The 20,709-nt window shown below is 38.4% G+C and overlaps 1 protein-coding gene across 2 annotated transcripts in view; it reads right to left on the reverse strand.

Moving 5' to 3' along the window:
• The window catches only part of CFAP47 (cilia and flagella associated protein 47), a 178,705-nt gene that overhangs the window by 43,279 nt on the left and 114,717 nt on the right, over nucleotides 1-20,709 (reverse strand). For both annotated transcript variants that reach the window (XM_083498341.1, XM_083498342.1), the window contains 5 exons: nucleotides 16,556-16,734; nucleotides 15,415-15,522; nucleotides 12,141-12,252; nucleotides 5,309-5,413; nucleotides 2,540-2,696 (listed from right to left, as the gene is read on the reverse strand). In XM_083498341.1, coding sequence (XP_083354467.1) covers nucleotides 2,540-2,696; nucleotides 5,309-5,413; nucleotides 12,141-12,252; nucleotides 15,415-15,522; nucleotides 16,556-16,734 — 661 coding nt within the window. The remainder of the gene's footprint in view (nucleotides 1-2,539; nucleotides 2,697-5,308; nucleotides 5,414-12,140; nucleotides 12,253-15,414; nucleotides 15,523-16,555; nucleotides 16,735-20,709) is intronic.

Consider the following 20,709-nt stretch of genomic DNA (forward strand, 5'->3'; position numbering starts at 1 on the left):
GAAGGTACCAGATTCAATCCCTGGCATAAACAAGCAGGGCTGGGAGAAACCCTGTCTGAAAACCTGGAGAACTGCTGGCAGTCAGTGTAGACAATACTGAGCAAGATGGACCAATGGTCCTTCTCTGTATAAGATACGTCCTAGTTCCTATTTGCTTCCTCTTCTTACTGTGCCTTTCTCCCCCAAGTTTGCTTGGTGTCTGCCACAATAGTATTCATCTGTGCACATGATTTCTGCAGGGATTATATTGAAGGTCGCTTCTTATATCATTTCTGTGGAAACTGTTTTAAGAAAGCGCATTACAAATAGCAGCCCAATACAATGATACTTCTAAATACGCCATTTGGCACAGTGTTTAGACTCGGTTTGCTTCTTATAATAGTTCTGTTGCTGCGCAAATCAGAAGAGATACTGACTTGAATGATAAATCAGGACAAAACATGCTGTTTTCTAAATGGTGCAGAATGAAATGGTGTAATAGTAACACATCTCTTCTTTCCAAAAATGTAGTCATCTATATGCGTGCAGCATAAAACTGTTGATAGCCATTTCCTAACCATGTGCATTACACTTCTCCGGGTCAGATTTTAAAAATATCCTGGGTCAACTAAAAGGCTGATTCAAGTCCCAAATGCATGGGGTTCATGCAGTTTCTCACGGCAGAGCAATCCTAGTGTTCCAATGGGGAACATCAGCCATTAGTGCTTGCTTTTCAGTGCAGAATTGTGTTAATCCCATGTACAGACAGGTGTACAGTTCCTTTGTATAAGTGATATTCAGAAGGAAGGAATTTCTTGAAGGAGAAGGCAGCCTGGCAGTTTGTTTTAATGCTCTTTTTTCATCTTGCTCCCCAGAGTACACAGAAGGAAAGCCCCAAACGTATTCCAGGCACACTAAACAGAGTCTTAAACACACACACAAGTACAATATAGAAAGGGTCATGTAAGCTTGGAGCCAATTTAGAGCAGGTGGAAGAAGCAGAGATTAAATATTTCAGATTTACTGAATAATTTTTAGGAGAGTCTCTGTTCACTTCAGTTGCATTTCAGAGCTATATGAAAGGTGTATTTTTAAAGCTACTTGGCAACATTCCTGTAGCTCAAGAAGTGTCTTCCTCACTGTCCCATCAGAGAAAGCAGACTTGTACCAAGTCAGATCACTGGCCCATCTGACAGTGACTCTCCAGGGTTATAGAAAAGGTTCTTTCTCAATCCCACTTGCAGAATTCAAAGGATTGAATATGGGTCCTTCTGCATGAAAAGCAGTTGCTCTACCACTGAGATATAGGTCTTCCGCACTCAACAACAGATAATAGATTAGAACAACAATTTTATCCAAAAATTCACTAATGACATACAGGTAGCAACCAATTGGTGCACGGGTTATGTTCCCTGTGCACATCGGGAGGGCCTGTATAAGTTCATCCTACCCTGTTCCACCCCATCCACTCCCCACCCTGCCCCTTTTGTGACATGGTCACTTCCAGGTTTGGCGTGATGAGAGCAGTCATAGACATACACATCAGTTGCACCTAAAACGGTCACTGCCTGTATGATAAGGAATAATCCCTAGACCAGTGTTTCCCAATCTTGGGTCTCCAGCTGTTTTTGGACTACAATTCCCATCATCCCTGACTGCTGGTCTTGCTAGCTAGGGATAATGGAAGTTGTAGTCCAAAAACAGCTGGAGAACCAAGGTTGGAAAACACTGCCCTAGACTCATTAAATTTAACTTCAGAGCATTAAGTCCCACGCATTGTTTGAGGTGAGGGAAGTACTGTCTAACCTCACCCTGTTTTTAGACTTGCCTAGGGCTTTCTTTGTCTTCTTTGGGGGGCCAGGTGAAAACCTGTTTATTTGTCTAGGGTTTTGTTTTTTTAAAAAACCTGTCTATGGATGCTTTGCAGTGGAATTTTATTTGTTCTGAAGCTGTGCTTTATTGCTGCCATGGTGCCAGGTATATGTAGAAACAGCTGAACATACAATAGTAGTTTCAAGCATGTGATCCAGTAGAGACCAACATGCTGTCAGACAAAAAGAAAGGCAAAAGTGGTCCATCGCCAAAAGCAATCCAAGTTATAGATGGAAGACTGACTTGAAACCGTTTTAGGGAGCCCTGGTCTACTACCCGACCTGCTCTGACCTGTTAGCAAAAGATGCACCCTTGCTGGTAAACTGATTCCTTGTAGTTTACTACTTTGGCTAGAGCTGGGGGGGGGGGTGAACAGGGTAAACCCTTCTTGATGTCCTTCAGGTTGCCAACTAAAAAGCAGGTTTGAGATCCAGCAATGATACCCTCCCCCCCCGGAGAACTTAGTTCACCAACTGTAAATACAGATAAATCCTTCTGTGCCAAGAAGAAAACACACTTCTTTGCCTGTGGGCTGGCAAAGATTTCCACTCAAACTTCAAGTATGTGCTGAATGCTCAACTCCCTATTGTTTGAGCAAAGCAACATGTCTGGATACTGAATTCAACTGAACAATAAGGACTTAAGCATTCAACATATATTGCATGATGATAAAAGGAATCTACTGTACCTGTTAAAAAGACATCCAACACTATGTCTTCAAATGTAGGATTCCTGAAGCTTATGATGATAGAAGAATGGTGACCAAGGCAAGAACTCACACAAGATGGCTCCAATGGCTGAGGAATCAGACCAACCCCAGACAATAAAAATACCCATTCCTCAAGCTGTGGTAAGAATAACAATGTTAACATTTTAATCAGAAACCACTTCTTTGTTGTTGTTGTTTTCATTTTCCTGTAAATGTTAAGCTTCAGGTAAAAATATGATGGCCCCAGTCAAGGGGTTTTTATATACATAAGCAACTCCAATGCAAACTCAGAGCTCAATGCAAGGAAGACCATTCACTTGCAGCACTAGATAGATAGCAAGCCAATTCTAGCACAATTTATTTGGCTTCCTTCTTTAAAAAAGTTTCATACATTCCACCTGTTACCCTTAATTGGTAATAAGCTAATTAAGCATTAGAGGAAAGCTGTTTCAGCCACTTCACTGCATACATTTTTTGAAGTGAATTTGAGATGATGCATTATTCTTAGCAGCATATTAAATAGAAGAAGCTGAAAAGAATGTAATCAAAGAATACTTGACACTCTAATAATAGATCCTGCTCGTCTCTAACACTGCTCAGTATTATTAGTCTCACTCCATTACATACAGATATTGCTGGTTTACTGGGAAAACTAGGTGCTATAAGTATATTAGTATCTGGACTAACTGTTCTACTCATCCTGGCATTTCAGTTGTGCTGTTCCAACAAAGTTAATTTCAGTGATCAAAAACAAGAACAAAGTGATTGCAGTCAGAGTTCAAATTCGTATTGCAGAGTGTTCGCACAGCTGCAAACCAGAAACAAACGAAGCAGATAATAACCCATAGTGGTTTCTCTCAATTCAGCAATGAGGCACAATCAGAAACAGTTAAGCCTTGTCCTATAAGTCCTGTCATTAGCTGATTTTATATTAGTCAGTTACTCAGCTATGAGACAGCTTAAAGTGTCAGTTCAGAAGCATTTAATCAGTGAAATCAAGGGAAGAAAATCAATGCCAATTTTTAAGGTTAAAGTTTTGCCAGGCTTCCTATATATACAGTGAAAAGGACCCCTGAAAGCCTTGCTCAAATAATCTTGGCACTGGAATGGTAGAAACGTAATGCTGATGTATATTCAATCTGCTACCATCATGCAATAGTTTAATACCTTTCTCTTATGAAGTTCAGTCGATAATTCAAAAGTTTCAGATGATTTAAGGATGAAAAGAGCAAAGTGAGTCACAAAGGTTAGAGCAAAACACTGAAAAGGTTGAGAGGGCTGGACACAGCAAGTGAAAGGATGAGATATTGATTAAAGGTTTGGCTGAGATAAAACTTGAAGATTTGCCACTATTTGACAGGAGAGGCATGTTGACAAAAATTGAGTGTCAGTCCTCAATTTGAACCTGAAAGGTTTCAGTGACTTATTTGCTTATTTTATGGCTTTGGTATTTGATAAATAACAAGACTTTTTAATTTATTGATCAAAGTTCTGTGAGCTATCATGGTTTCAGACAGAATAATAGCACTTCATCTTCTTGAACTGTCCTTGTATATACACCATATATACCAGAACTGCTAGCACTTAGTTTATCTTGCTGTTTTTCTTCCAAATGCATGTTAAAGGAGAGAAAAGAATCCAAACAGTATACTTTGTCAAGCAAACTAAACTTACCTGCTTTGATTTTCAGATGAATGGGGTTTTTAAAGTGAAATCAGTGGAATTAAAATATAGCAATAGTGCAATCCTATAGCTGTCTACTGTGAAGTAAGTCCCATTGTGTTTTGCAAGACTTGTTTCCAGGTAAATGTGTCTTTCCAAGGCTAAAGTATAAGGACTCTGATGTGAATCCAGCAATTTGGCTTAATTTGGTTATGGATTAGTCTGTAAATCACTTAAAACTTTCAGGAAAAAATATTGGTTTTGCTACATTATAAGGAGTCATACATTTTAGCTAGCTGAAGTGCTAATCACATTAGATTAGAGAATCAAATAACCCAACAAGGGAATAATATGCATTTCAGAAACCAAACATTTTACTCAAGCACAAATAATATGCAAACATTACAGCATGTGTCATAATATTAGCTCATTTATTTTGTCTCTGACTGCAGCTTTCAGTAAGGTAGAATTGGTGAAGGAGATGAATCTTGTTAACTTAGTTATTTCCCTTTCAAAATTCAACACAGTAAAGAGGCAGGAAATGCTAATATTTTGAAGAATCCTTTAAGTAAAATTAGATCTAGTGTTTTCAAGCACTTCTTTGTAATAAATAGGACATTAGCATATGAGACTTGTATTTTTAAAAGTCATTAATAGGTTTTTCAAAAGAACAGTGGCATTTGTAATTGTATACATTTTAGATTACTTTCCTGAATGTTAACCAAGCCATAACTGTTAGTAACCTCAGTCAAATTTCAAGTACCTAATTGAAAATCAAGAATATGTCCATTTTCAAATGGACTACCCATGAAAGATCCAATATCAACATTCCAATAACCTCTGAGCAGGATTTTAAAATCACAAGGCCCTGAGCTTTATCAGGCCCAGTAGCACTTTTCTTCAGCCTCTGCAACCCCGTGTTGTTTCTGATCTATAGGCTAGTCATTCAGGAAGAATGGCAGGATAGAAGCTTTGGCAAGTGAAATACTGTACACTAGCCTAACTTTTCCTGCCGCTGGACCGTATCTTAATATTTTACAATGCTAGATAATATTTAATTCATCAAATCTAATTGAGCATCCATACCTGTGGGCACATGAAAGTGATTTTTGCTGTGTGGTTGGCCCTTCCTAGGGCAGAAGGAAAAAACTGAACTGGTACTTCAGTGGTGGAATGAGGAGCTACAACCAACTGCACAAACATTGTGGGAGAGAGAGAAGAGAGAGAGGGGAGGAAATGAAAAATAAAAATCAATTTTATTTTGGAGCCAGTTATTTTATTGTGCCTTGTATCAACACTGTTGATGTTTACGTAATTAATGTGTTCCACTGTATGCCTTCTTCACTCTCAGCATGCAGGATCTGCTAAGACTGATAAAGTGTGCTGCAGTAAACAGTGCTTAGCGGCAGTTGCAGCACATGTATTCCCCAGAAATGAAAAAGATTGTGTTACTAGCCACAAAGAAAGAAGTGGAGGCTATTTTTAAAGTATGGATGAAAGAAAGAGAGCTTCAGTTTTTCAAGTCATATACTGCCACTATATCTTCTTTTTTCACATTACAGAGATGCTTAGAAGTCTCATATTGCTGCACAATTAAAAAGCCAGATACCATTTTTAAAGGGCAATGTGCAGTATATATTTACAGTATGTGCTGTTGTCTCTGTTTTCCATCTACAGTTATGCACATTTATATGGGCTCAAAGAAACTACCATGCTGTGATGTGCTTACTCCAAATTAAAAGAGTTGGATTCACAATTCCATAGGGATAGGCAAAGTGGCCAACTATATGGTGATAAGATAAAATTGTTTGATGCTTCTAAGCAAGGAACTAACATCTAAATCCAAGAATAAAATTACTTGGTACACGTGCAGCCTAGTGCCAGACATCCAGAAGCATATCTCCCTGAAACATACATATTGTTGCTGCAACTTCTAATTGGTTTTTCTAGTATACCATCCAAACATAACCTTCAACTTTGCTAATATAAAGGCTGCCATGTTTTTCTTTTTGTCTGATTTCTCCTTAACCAGGAAACTATGTTTCACTTAAGGCACGAGTCAGATCTAAATAGCAGTTAGGGATACAAGATAAACACGGTCGTTGTTGTGTTGTTTTTTGTTTGTTTTTGCATTTTAATACGAAAATATCCAATTAATGTTTCCCAAACCATTTTTTTACATGGGATATAAAGCAAATGCATGATCTCATTTTTATGTTAATAATAAATATAATATTCATGCATGTTAAGAATATTAAGATCCCGATGACAAATATCAATAATATAAGCATCCACCCAAGTGTTGCTAAACTAACCATACAGTTTAAATGTGAAACTTGTCTGTGTGGCACAACACAATGTGTAACACGCAACACCTTTGTTGTATTCACAGTGCTCACTTACAAAATCATACAAATGCAACTGAGCATAATAAGATGAGACTGCACTGTGGTACTGTCAAAGCGCAGAAGGGAATATCTGTATGCTTGGTTCAGGGTTCAAGTTCACAAGCCGTTATTCAGAACTGTGCATGCATTGAACATGAAATATAAATTTTGCTGAGAATCACATAAAACATATGCAAGACAGTTAGACCCTGGGCCCCCTCCGGGTAAGCTGAGATCAAAGCTTTTATAGAAGTCAGTCCTTATCCCAAAAGCTGGTCCACTTTATTGTTATTCAAGAAGCTTCTTTGCTATTAAGCTGATTACAAGGAAATTTGCTCTATTGGTCAGGACTTGGTGATATCTATCTGGCATCCCTCAGGTTGCTGCTAAAGGCATGGCTTCCTATGCTGAATCCCTCCCCATTTATTTATTTATTTATTTATTTAGGCAACTTATATCAAACCCTTCACTCAACGGTTTCCAGGTGGGCTTCAGTCCAAAGAGAGAAAATACAAAACCATACAAAATGCAAGCTGGCATATACAATTAAATCACAGTTACTGTTCCTTGATTATACTTGGGCATCACCCAGCAAAACTAGATTTTTATAATGAAGATATATGACTATTAGAAGCCCTGCCTCAGTCTAGCTCCAGAAATACCATGCTACAGTTAACTATACACAGGCAACTATGTTTAGCATTCTGCGGAGCAGAAAATTCATCTTTAAAAAGTTGTTCTTCTATGCAATATTAAGAACTTTTAAAGAAAATAATCAAGTGTTAAGCTCAAAAGGTGAGAGATCAGTACTTGATAGAAAAAAATATTTTCTAAAAGAATTCATATACTATAGCACAAATACACACAAAAATCTCCAAGAGATGCTAAAGGTATGGGTGTCCCACAATTTCAATTAGAATCTGAGATCCTGTGCACTTTGAAGGTTCTCTTGAAGCAAAAAGGTGGCAGCTGGCTGATTACTAAAAATGCTCAAAGCCACCATATTTTAAGGAAGAGGCAGAAGTGGAAGTGTTTGAAATTCACATGCCCAGTGCTGAAGACTAATGCATTTGGGATTGAACACTTTCATGAAGTAAATTTAGGTAATTTATTTTTAATGTGCCTTTACAGATAATGTGCCATGAATAGTGGTGGCATTTAAGCATCTGGTAATGAATTAGAAAAGCTGAAAGCAGGAAGGGTATATTAAACTGCCTGGACAGTTTGTATGCAGGCTACAGGAGTCAAAATTCATTATCATTAAGTTTAATCAATTTCTCTGCTAATGATCTGACTGTAATATGTATGAACCCGTTAGAGCTCTTCCAAAAATCTATCTGCAGCAAGCTAATAATATAATGAATCAAGATCATAGTGCTATGCATGCAAATACTGATTTGTGAAATTGTAAGTAACAGAACACTTCCAGCTTTTACTTATTTTATAATGAAGTGTTTAATATATTTTACATTAAACAAACTGAATGAGAAAATGTCCGCTCCAGCATATTTATTCAGTTTGATGAAACAGAACAGTAAAATATTCAATACATAGAAAGGTCATTTTATTGAATTCAGAAAAATCTGAATTTTGACTTAATATTACGCTACATTACAACAAAACAGAAATTTGTTATCATAAGCCAAGAAAAAGCAAACAGCTTAATAGACAAGATTAATTTGTTTTGCTTTAGAACATGAATGTCTATCTTAAATGCCACAAAGGCATTTTATAGGTTTATCTGATAGGTACATGCTTCGCTTGTTCTACCTTTCAGAAACTTGTAACAATTTACAAAGGACCTTGCATTTTAAGAACCAGCACAACATGAATACATAAACAACACATAGAAAAGATGCTTCTCGGTGACTCAGCTTCAATAAAACATTAATGGAAAGGGCACAACATTCTAAAATCACAGTACTGTTTCTATCTTTGGAGGCAGAAAATGTTGCTGGCAATAGATTTTGTTCTGTCTGACAATGAACAGAACTACTAATGCCCAAATAAAAAAATAACTGTCTGACAGTTAATGAGACTCTCAGGTCCATGGTTCAAATTTCCCAGTCTGGAGCCTGATGTGTGTAGAATCTACAGGACAGACTATTTCTAGAAGGGACTCAGCTGCCCATCTCAACATCCTATGGCTTGGAAATACCAAGGTTGTGGATTCAATCCCTGTACAGGCCAGCTGCATATTCCTGCATTGCAGGGAGTTGGAATAGATGATCTCTGGGGTCCCTTCCAACTCTACAGTTCTATGATTCTGTGACCTAACAGTCTAGATCACATAGTTTAAAAGTTCCTGAACACCTGAACCTGTCTTATACTGAATCTGACAAGCTGCTCCATCTAATCCAGCATTGTCTACCATGTCTGGCAGCAACATATCAAATCGAGAAGGTTTCTGAAGCACTCTGACCAAAGAACTTTTGCTAACCAAGGTATTTTCTACAGGCCAATCATGTCTTTTATCACTGAGCCAAGATTTTCATCCACTTGGGAAAGGAAATGCATCCCAGAAGCAGCATTTCTACCACAAGGAAACAGGCTATAAGGAGTAGCACAGAGTGGATGAGATTACTTATATTGCCACACTACAGCTTCTTGCAAATCTCCTCTTTGCCATCTAGAGCCTCCATCTGCCATGCGGACCATAGGAGGAGACAAATGTTACCTTGAAATTCAAAGGTGTCCTGAAACTTTGAGTGGAATTAGACATTGCAAAAGGCAATGAGCTGCTACTAAAAGGACATCCCGTAACCAGTTACCCATCTATCTCCAAATGTCTAGTGAAATTTATTGTTTCACTATAAGACCTCCAGGTGTAGGGTGGTATATAATTTCAATTAAATAAATAAATAAATTTGTGTGATAACAATAGAGAGATTTGTGGCACTTAAAGCTAAGTGATTTATTGTGGTATAAATTTGTTGACTAGAACTGAATGTAAATGTAAAATCAGTAAATGTAAAATCAGCTGCATCTGATGGAATGGGCTCTAGTCCAAGTTACGCCACAATCAGTTTTGTTAGTCTTCATAGTACCACTAGGCTCTATGTTGATTCTAATGCAGAAAAATGAACACAGCAAGCCTGCTGTGGATGGCAATGGCTGCCACCATCAGGAATGGGGCAACTCAAAGAATGTCTTCAGGGTGGAATCTACACACATGTTAAAAATATTGTGGGAATTTTTTTTAATCGTTTTTAAAAATGCATCGCATTGGCTATAGCTCACAGCCACCATCTAGTATCACAATTGTATATTGCACTTTACAACACATTCAAAATGTTTTATTTGCAGCCGTATAAGCGAGTCCCAGGTCACATAGTAAGTTTCGCCAGATATTTTCAGCAGACGTAGATGCTGAGATACAATTGGCAGCCATTTTGCATAATATCCGGTTGCTCTTAAGGCAATAGATTGGATCCAGAGTGTCCCTTCCACAAACAGAAGGACTTACAAAGAAAACAGACCCAATGGAGGAGGAAGGTGACTGCCACTGAGATGTCCTTCCTCCTGCAGCCCCCGTGCCACCTCTCACACTATTCTGCTGATTTTCCCACCCCCAGATTGCACAGCTTTTCATGGGACAAAGGGTTAGAATTGGCAAAAAAGTGCCTCCCCTGCTTCCTCCAACCACAGTATCTTGCTGTTGCACATCCTGAGAGTGGAGGTAAAGCGTTTCTGCTCATGGGAATTCTGGATCCAAACCTATGCTTTGAACATCCTCTGTTCCCCTTTTGCCTCTAACAGTTTTATTGTCACCTTTGAAAAATGAAAAGAAACAGACTCCCATTTTCTCCTTTAAGCACTTAACATTTCCCAATCATATGATATCAAACTGAGAAAATAAGACCAAGTATCAATTTATTGTATTCAGTATATCCAATCTAAAGTATATTAAACACCTCATTATAAAATAAGCAAAAGCTGGCTGCTCTCTGTTACTAATCATTTCACAAACCAGCATTTGTGCAAGTAGCCAAACTCTATAATCTTGATTCATTATATTATTTACTGTAGAAAGATTCTGCAAGAGCTCTAACAGGTTCATCCATATTATGGTCAGATCATTAACCCAGAGATGGATTGGAGTTAATGATAATGAATTTTGACTTCTATAGATCACAAACTGTTGAGGACGTTTAGCAATTGTTTCCCTCCATTCAGCTTATCCAATTCATTATCAGATGTTTATATGTCATCATTATTCATAATGATGTTGTAAAAACAAACATGCAAAAATAATCTATATTTAGTATGAAAGGTTTTTAACCCACTTGTTTCTAAAAGCTGTTGGATTCTTATCTTTTAAGCAGGTTGGGTCCTATTGCTATGGCAACAAGAGTCCCAAAATAGTGTTCAATTCATGACAGAAAAATGGATAAGATCTTCAGTGACAAAATCTATTCAACTATCATAATTGGTGTTTTCATTCTCCAGGAATGCTACTATGCTCTTCCTAGTAGTGGCCATCTTTCAATGGAGTTACCTTTAAATATAACCCTGAACACTTTTAAAAAGGAATATTCTTAAGTTTCCAAAAGTAAAAACAATTCTGTGTTTCTACCCATTATGAAGTTTGGCTTAATCTTTCCTTAAATGGCTGGCAATCCCTTGTCTCCAAGATTAAAGCTTCTTCATTTCTAGCATCTTTGGGGTTCATCCTTCTCTGTACTCTGATACTTAATTATTAAGATAGTTGTACAGTCCTGCTCTTTGAGATTCATGTTACATCCTCTCTTTTCACATCTCTCTCGGGGATCTTAGTTCCCAATATCAATGCTCCACTAAGGTATATTTGTTTCTTTCCAGCGTCTATGTTGTTCTTGGGCCTCTGTCTTGACTTTTAAAAATAACTAGCTACTGCATGCTTTCTCAACATCAGATTATTAAGTTCTGTCTAGAGACTACTCCTTGTTGCTCAAAAAACCTCAGAATACAATCTGAATATACAAATCAAACCAAATCTTTATTACGGTCATAGACCAGCATAGGGGGTGGGGTACAGTCATTTAAAATCTGAAAAATGATTTGAAAAACTAAAAAGAATTAAAAGTCTATAAAAATATAAAGGGAGCAAGGAAAGTCTAAAAGAAGGGTTAGGAACATTAGACGGGAGTGGCAGAGCATAAGAGGTTAGCATACATAAGACTATAGCTATCAGTCTACAGAGCATTCTGATATGAGTGCTCATTAAATCTAGTTTGTGACACAGGTCATCGTCCAATGAATTTTGAGCACTGCTGTGCAGAATCTGCCAACACTGTATGTTGTAGCAGGGTTGGTATCTGAAAGTAGCAAGAAGGTAAAGAATTGTCCTGTGCACCCTTACGCAGTAATGGTTAGATGAAGCTAGTATGGATGTCTCTGTAATACAGGCACATGCTCTGTTGTTTCTATTTGTCCACAGTTTTCTTGCCTTTAACATATAAAGCCGCCACACCACATGTTTTCCATAATTGTTACATTCCTGCATGGTACTCTCTCATATGATTATAAAATAATTTTGTTCTTCAACTTACAGGGATTTCAGGGTCTATCTCCATAATAAAATGGGCTGTATTGCTATTCATATAGTTCAGCTCCAGAATTTCATATGTAGGATTAACCAGATGGATATATTGACGGACCCATCTGCAACAAGCATAAAAAGTCATGTTATTACATCATTATTAAGTACTGGGATTGATTCAGGTTCTACTGAATATTCTGATAAGATTATTCTTGTGTATTTAGAAAGTAATGTAATGATCAATACAGAACAAAACTTTTTACTATTACTAGCAGCTGCCCTCTTGGATCTTAAGCAAATATTTCCTATACCTGCTATCTAAAATCTTTTAATTGTCAGCCTAGGTCAACAGAGGCCTTAACCAAACTAAACATTCACTCTACTATTGAATCTCCTCTTCTCGAGCTATAGCTGTACCAATATTTAAATACCTGTAATAGGCACTGAATGGAATTCATAAATCAATTTTAACATTTTGAACAATGTGAAGTATCACATTATCAGTGATCACTGTTCCTCTATTATTAAATTGACACCTAACAGATTTATAATCAATGTAGCTCTCTTTTCAAGACTAATAGTAATATATTGTGGCCTGACACATAGATTATACCTTTGATCCAGTTTTCATCATAGGGTGAGTTAAGAGTATTTCATTTATTGGCGTGATGGCCTGTTCTAGATGGGGTGGCATTCTCCCTAAAGAAGTAGGCACATGGCTTGGGGGTATTCCTTAACCCACTGTCATTAGAGGCCAAGGAAGCCTCAATGACAAGGAGTGCCTTTTTCCAGCTATGGCTATTCTTGGACCAATATAGTGTGGTATCAGTAACTTTTGTTCTGGTGACCTTGCATTTGAATTACTGCAGTGTATTAATGTAGGGCTACCTTTGAAAATGGTCTGGCAGTTGCAGTTAGTGCAGAATGCAGCTACCAGGGTATCAACAGGGTCAGCAAGATGTTAGAATGCAACATTGCTCCTTAAATCACAGAACTAGCTGTCAGTAAGCTACTGGGCCCAATTCAAGATGTTGGTAATGGTCTAAAAAAAAAAAAAAAGGTAAAGGACCCCTGACAGTTAAGTCCAGTCGCAGCTGACTCTGGGGTTGCAGCGCTCATCTTGCTTTACAGGCTGAAGAAGCTGGCGTTTATCCGCAGTCAGTTTTTTCGGGTCATGTGGTCAGCATGACTAAGCTGCTTCTGGTGCAATGGAACACCGAAACCAGAGCAGCACATGGAAACACCATTTACCTTCCCACCGTAGCAGTACCTATTTACCTACTTGCACTTTTTGGTGTGCTTTTGAACTGTTAGGTTGGCAGGAGCTGGGACCCAGCAACGGGAGCTCACCCCATCACAGCGATTCGAACCATCGACCTTCTGATCGGGAAGCCAAGAGGCTCAGTGGTTTACAACTGCCCTAAATGGCTCAGTGGTTTACAACTGCCCTAAATGGCTCAGGGCCCAAGTAGCTAAAGAAGTGCCTCCTCTAAGCCAACCGACTCAATTTATGGATTGGGTTATTATAGACTGCTACTTTGTGAATATTTTAGTTTTGTATTTATTTTTTTATCACGAATGTAATTTTGTACTTTATCTTTGGTTGTACATTGCCCTGGCCTCTGTTCAAGGAAGGGAGATAAATACAATAAATAAATATAAATAAATAAAGCTATGTATCAATTATAGAACTGTTAGATCAGAAATATAACAAGAAAAGATCACAAATAGCCATATAACAGAGTCCATAAAAGCTACAGCGTCTACCCTCAGTAAAACTGTACAAAAATTAATGATACCCAAACTATAAATGATGATACCTGTATTTCCCTTCAATGAAAAAGTGCAAGGGAAAATTGTAATTAACTGACTCCTCCAATAGCATTTGATTTAATGCCATAAACCTGCAATTCCTCTTGATCATTGTGTAACCTTGAGGATTCAAACAAGATGACCGCTCTATGCCTTCCACTTAAAAGACGATTCATCCACCCCTTTTCACTCCCAGCTTTTTGTCCACATGTGTTAACTACCAATTGCTCTTTGGGCAGCCTTTGTATTTATGACTGAGGCAGAATTATCAACCTTTAAGCTTACATATAAATTAGATACTCTGCTCTATGTTGTGGTTGTGGTGGTCTTTTTATAAAAAAACAACTTTAAAACCTTTAGTAATTTATGAAACCAAAACCATATTTTTTAAATCAGCATATGCACTACCCAACAATATGTACTTCTTCCTCAATGCTCTTGCAATTCTTGAAAATGCACGTACAAAAGATGTAGAGGTGTTGTTTTTTTTAAACTGTTTTCCAAGGTAAAGGTCACCTGGTATTACAACATTGGTTTTATCTGGATTGTGCTATAATTTCAGAATGATTTCAATTAATAAAAATGTCACTATAAATCATAGGACAAGAGCAAAGAAAAAAGCCGATGCTGGATGGGACAAGCTAAAGGTCTATGATGGAAAACTGTGATTGCAAGCACGTTGCTGTACCTGATTGCATCCTCACAGCTCCCACTAAGACCTCATTCTGAGAAACAATATGATTGAATTATACCTGAGAGAGAGAGAAAGGGTGCAGTGACCTTACTGCAGACTCCTTATCTCCACCGATTTTTCATAATAGTAAAGATTTAGTCGAAGAAAAATTTACAGGCCATGTGTTTTCTGCTGCTCTCTCCCCCTACTGTGATTGAAGCATTCATAAGAAGTTGAAGCTCGCAACACGATGGCAATCTTCATGTGAGCAGGACCTCTCAGAGCAAAAGTTATTGAAGCACAAAGTACTATTTGTCCTTATGGAGGAATAACAGAATATACCTGAGACCTATTCTCCCAACCTGTGTAACTTCAGTGATTTTCTTTTATATGGTATATTTGCAGAACCTGGCTACGAGGCAATATTCAAAGGGTCTTTGTCAAGTAAATGGAGAGCTAGAGTAGTAGCGACTCTGAACTAGGATGTCCAAAGCATCCTTCACATTTAAAGTCTGTACAGAGTTTTAACAGAGTCAAATGATTAAGGTAATCAGTCCGGTTCCATTACAATGCTTTATACTGATCTACACATTGCTCCTCAGGCATCAACCAAGCTAAGCTGATGATCTTTCTGGCTGCAATCATTCAACTCCCTTGCAGTCACCTCCAAAACAATCTCTTCTAAAACACCAAGGTAGTCAGATGAGGAAGATAATAACATATTATATAATAAGATATTGCACTACTATTTCATATTTCAGCATATTTAAACTAAAGTAAGGAACAATCCTACACTTACTTTCCAAGTTCACATTCTGCTATAGGCAATTTTGTGGACTGAGGTCTCTGTGCCTTCAGTTTCAGTGCATACCAAAACTCTCCATGCTTCTCTGACTGGAATACAACACTGAAATGAGAGATATAAGTAGTTGTGACTAAAATGACTTTGCTCTGCACAACAGTTCTAAAGGTTGTGGTGTTCTGTGAGGGCTGGGGCCATTTGTAAAGGTGGGGAAAAGCCCATCACAGAAGTGTTATTCTTATTACTTCCCTCAACTAAAGATCACAACAAAAAGAAATGGGGATCAGTAATAGTAATAGTAGTAGTAGTAGTAGTAGTAGTAGTAGAAAGCAAACACTGAAACAGCTGCCCCTTTATTGGCCAATGGATGAGGCCAGGGTGGTTGTTATTCTGCCATGATGTTCTGGGGGAGCAGCCTCCCAATGGCCTTTGAGTAGAGTATGCATTCCTTCAACTCTGAAGATGGAGCCAAATGCCCATTGTGGCAGGGTGGGGTGGGAGAAAGAAAGCTCCTTGCAGCTGACTGATGGATGGAGCCAATCTGGTCTTCCCCTTGCCATGATGCTCTATTAGACATGACTTCATATTAGAAGTTTAGTTAAGCATCCGATAAATAAGTGACTTAAGAGTTTGGCAGAGTTTAGTAGTCTGGTTCAGCTGAAGACTATGAAAACATGCTATAAGGCAGGAACCAAGATCAAAAGGTCAACAATCTTATTGTTTCTAATTATTATACCGCAGCCTCACTGAGGTTTCCGTCGTGATTAGACGTCTTTAATTTAAATGCCCTCCATATTCATTAAGCTGTAAATTATTTTTAGTTCACAGGAATCTCGAAACAAAAGTCTTGGATCACATCATTTATAGTAAATAACATATGGAAAATAATTTAACTATCAATCTGAAGTTAACATTAATATTGAAAATGCAGCATGAGAAAGCAGCTCCAACTACAGAAAATGACTAAATCCATTCTTCATTTATAAGTCAGTTCTGCTCAGCGAAGTGCAAGCTTTATTAAAATGATGTTTCATGGAAAAAAGTAGAATAAAGGCAATTAAATAATATTGCTAAAGTGACAAGAAGGACGATAGATCTAGTGAAACTCTGTTTTAGCAGCCACAACTGTAGATCTTACCTTCCATCTGACTCTCCAGTAACAGCTGGAGAGTACTTTACTTCATAGTGAAATGTTTCTTTTGGCTGGAGAACAAGGCTTCTTTCACCACTAAGTGTAACAGGATCTATTAGTTCCACTTCTAATTCCAGAATATCAGCTGTGGGGTTGGTTACAGGAATTCCAGTGCAAACAGTATCCTAGAAAAGAAAAAAAGACCATTTGCCCTTAGCCTTTACCAAACATGTCAAGAAAAGAATGCTTATTTGAAACAGTTGGCTTTACATCCACTTTGCCAGATCTGTTTGCTGAATGCATCACCACAGTGGTGAAAGCGTATCCACAGAGGCCACAAGAGAATGAAAGAAATTGCCGCAAAATGGTACAAGCATACAGCAAGAGGTGTTCAAGCCTGAGGCCATCTACCTGTCAGGAATATTTGTGGGTACTGAAGAAATAACAACCCATGCTAAAAAAGCAACTCCTGACTTTTGTGCTCATGAGATATTCCATGGGGACCTCACATAAACAGGCATTATTTCAACCAGGAGAGATGCCAAATAAGGGCTTCTATAGTTGCTTCATCACAACAAGTGCTAGGAAGCTCAGTACCATTCCAAACTCAGAAAATCAGAGGATGGAGGAAATCACTTCAGCCCAATATTAAACCCAGTTACAGAATTCCCTTTTGACTCATTGCTAGGCCAAACATCAAGTGAGAATATGCAAAATTTCACAAGCCTTGATACAATTCAGATGTTTGACATGATTTTACAAGATGAAAAAAGGTTTGTAATAGGTGGAAAGTAGCCTCAAGTTCAGTTCTAGGGTTGATTAATGCATGTATTTTAATCAGTTGATGTCTTATACCGAGATAGATGGGTATATAAAATCACCTCAATACAGAACAGCTCCAGTCTTCCTGAGCTTTATAAGAAAATCCGGGCAGGGCAGGAGGTGGGGGGGGGGCTCAGGGTTTTTCAAAGACCTCTCAGAAAGACCAGGCTCAGTCCAAATGCTGGTGCCTGTTTTTCCCAGCAATGCCTGCCATCAGCTTCCCTCCTTCGGCTTCTGGGATTTCTGGAATCTTTAATTCCTCCTAGTTTAATGGGCTGGGCACAGAGGAATTAAAACTACAAATCCCAACACCCTTGGTGGTGATGAAGGAGTCTGAGATTATCAGAAAGTTCCATTGCATCATGAGAACACAGGGAAGTTTAGAAGGGTTCTAAACATTTAAAGAGGGATGTGGGTGGCGCTGTGGTCTAAACCACTGAGCCTAGGGCTTGCCGATTGGAAGGTTGGCAGTTCGAATCCCCACGATTGGGTGAGCTCCCGTTGCTCGGTCCCTGCTCCTGCCAACCTAGCAGTTCGAAAGCACGTCAAAGTGCAAGTAGATAATAAGTACCGCTCCAGCGGGAAGGTAAACTGCGTTTCCATGCACTGCTCTGGTTTCGCCTGCAGACAAACGTCGGCTCCCTCGGCCAGTAAAGTGAGATGAGCACTGCAACCCCAGAGTCGTTCGAAACTGGACTGTCAGGGGTCCTTTACCTTTACCTTTTAATGTTTCAAGGGTTATTTATATAACAGGATTACTCCTGACCTTTGAGGTGGCTCATATGTAAAACTGACAGCATGGGATGGCCATAGAAAGGGAGGGGGAGTTTCCATTCTCACTTTTCTATATTAATAGGTGGGAGGAGGACTGCAGATAGCACTGTGCAAAGGCAAGTCTGCTGATCAGCTGTTCACTCTGTTGATATCAACAGCCATTCCTCATGGAAGCTGCCCTAACACTGCTTTAGTCATTCCAGCTTCTGAATATATATATTGTATTTACTTTTGTATTTACTTTTACTGATATAATAGCATGTTAATATTTGTAGACTGCTTTGGAAGCCTATATAATGAAAAGCAGCACAGAAGTGCAAATAATAAATTAATAAATTACACACATAATTTATTATATATTGTGGAAAGGATACACACACACACACACACACACACACACACACACACACACTTTAGGATTTATATCCTGCCTTTTCCTTAAGCTCAAAGCAGCTAACAAATCATATAACAATAACAGCAACAGTATAAACTGGCCACAGATCCTTGCCACTGCATAACAAGATACAGTTACCACTAACTCCTCTCTGACAATCAAAACTAGGAAGCAAATAGGTTTTATCTCACACAGTATAGCAAAATAACCTTCAGTTTTTGTTATCAGCCCTCGTTACTTAGCAAAAGAAAGAAAGAAATGATCACAACCCCATAATATTTGTTTTAGAAATATGCAGCAAAGGGAAGATCCAGTCCTTTCATTGAGATGCCCCTATAAACAAATAAAACGCTACACCAACAGTGCTAAAGATATTTCTGTGGAAAATATGGATCATTCTATTTATGCATAGTATAATAAAACAGGATGGGGTGGGGTATGTGTGTAAATAAATGAGAAAGATAATAATAAAGCTTAGGCAGGAAATTTACTGCCTTACAAGGCGTGTGGTATATCTTTGCCTGCTGCCCTTCATAAGACCCCTTGCATTTACAGAAAACGGCAATTTAGACTAAATATGCATTTAAAGCATTTAATGTTTTACAGATGGCAGAGTTATATCCACCTAAATCATTCGATAGCCTTGCATCAATAAGACACATTTTAAGGTTGCAATGAAATACTTTAAGGCTCAGATGAATCATTTTACTGCTGTAAACAAATTTTAGAGTCCCATTAACTTTTTACCACTAAGGGCTCCATAGCAAAACCTTGTAAAAGGAGCTTAAGCTGAGAGTTAAGAAACAATTCATTATTTTTAAAGAAATCCTGTTTGATGAACCTGGCAAGAGTCTAAACGCTTGCTAACATCTATGAGCAAAGCAATGCTACTCTCCAGATCCATTAACAGGAGGAAGATAAGATGGAGCAGAGGTGCCTTTTCCCTTACAGAAGAGGACCTGCCCTACCCACCGATAGTCCCACAGGTGCTGAGCTGGTGCTGGTGGTTATTTCACAGGTAGGAGCCAGTGTTATGTCCCTAAAATGAGCATTCTGGTGGGGAGAATAGAGACAGCATTGGATTCACTGAACTCAAGGCCCTTTCAGTTGCTGAGGAGAACCCAAGAGTTCTATGCCAGCCTGGATCTGGTGCACGCAATCTCACCACATTGGCCACACTGTAGCCAATGAAATGAAACCCATGAAAAACAAGGTTTTCAGTTGCACTTATTCAACGAAATGGTGTAATAATCATAAACGAAGCAAAGCAGACAAATTTCAACCGTGCTACAAGGATTGTTGAGTGAAGCTTGAAAATATCATACTTGTCAGGGGTTTTAGCTAATGTGCCTGAAAGCTCTTGATGAATACTAGGTGCTGGAGAAGAGTGGAAACATTGGGGAAAGATTGTTACCTTTGTATCCTACTTGTGGGTTTCCAAACAGGATGCACACTTGATGGGTCTCTGGCTAGATCCAGAGGAGCTCTTAGATAGGGTTGCCATATTTCAAACAGGGAAAATCCAGACAGAACAGTTGAGCTTTTTTTAGTTTTGCTCAAAAATTCACAAAATGTTTGGCAAATTCTCAAAAAAATAAGTTTTTGAGCTATTTTTAAGGGAAGCTGCCAAAAACGACGCTGCCGACGTGGGTTGCCATATGTTAGGATTTTCCCAGCCATTTTTGCGATTTCCGCCTGACTCCAGTATTCTGGACATGTCTGGGAAATTCTGGACATTTTTTCACACTGCTCTATACTCTTTGGGGTTTAAAGCTGCATGCTTATAGCTTTAATATTTTCCAGCTATCAATAAATAAACCAAGTGATAAGATAATTGGCTCAGGAACATGTGTGTCAGGAAAGCAGCAAAGCTGTCTCACATTTTCTTCCACTTTTGAAGTAATTATAGAATTTCGGAATGCTCCAGTTTTCTGCATATATTAATTAAAGAACTGCTTCACAAAGAAAGTGTGGTCTACACAAATTGTTAATATCTCTGCATCTGCCAACATTCAGCTCCTTCGTAAGTGGTCCTCATTTAGCATGTTTAATTGAACTCCTATTAAATTTTATATGGAATATTTTCCCAACATTTGGAAAGCAGAGACCTTTTCCTATGCATTCTTGCCCCTTAGGGTTTAATTGCAAAGATTCCATGTGAAGTTGTTAC

The sequence above is a fragment of the Podarcis liolepis genome, assembly GCF_965112155.1.
Source record: "Podarcis liolepis genome assembly, chromosome: 4".
In the NCBI taxonomy this organism is placed as follows: Eukaryota; Metazoa; Chordata; class Lepidosauria; order Squamata; family Lacertidae; genus Podarcis; species Podarcis liolepis.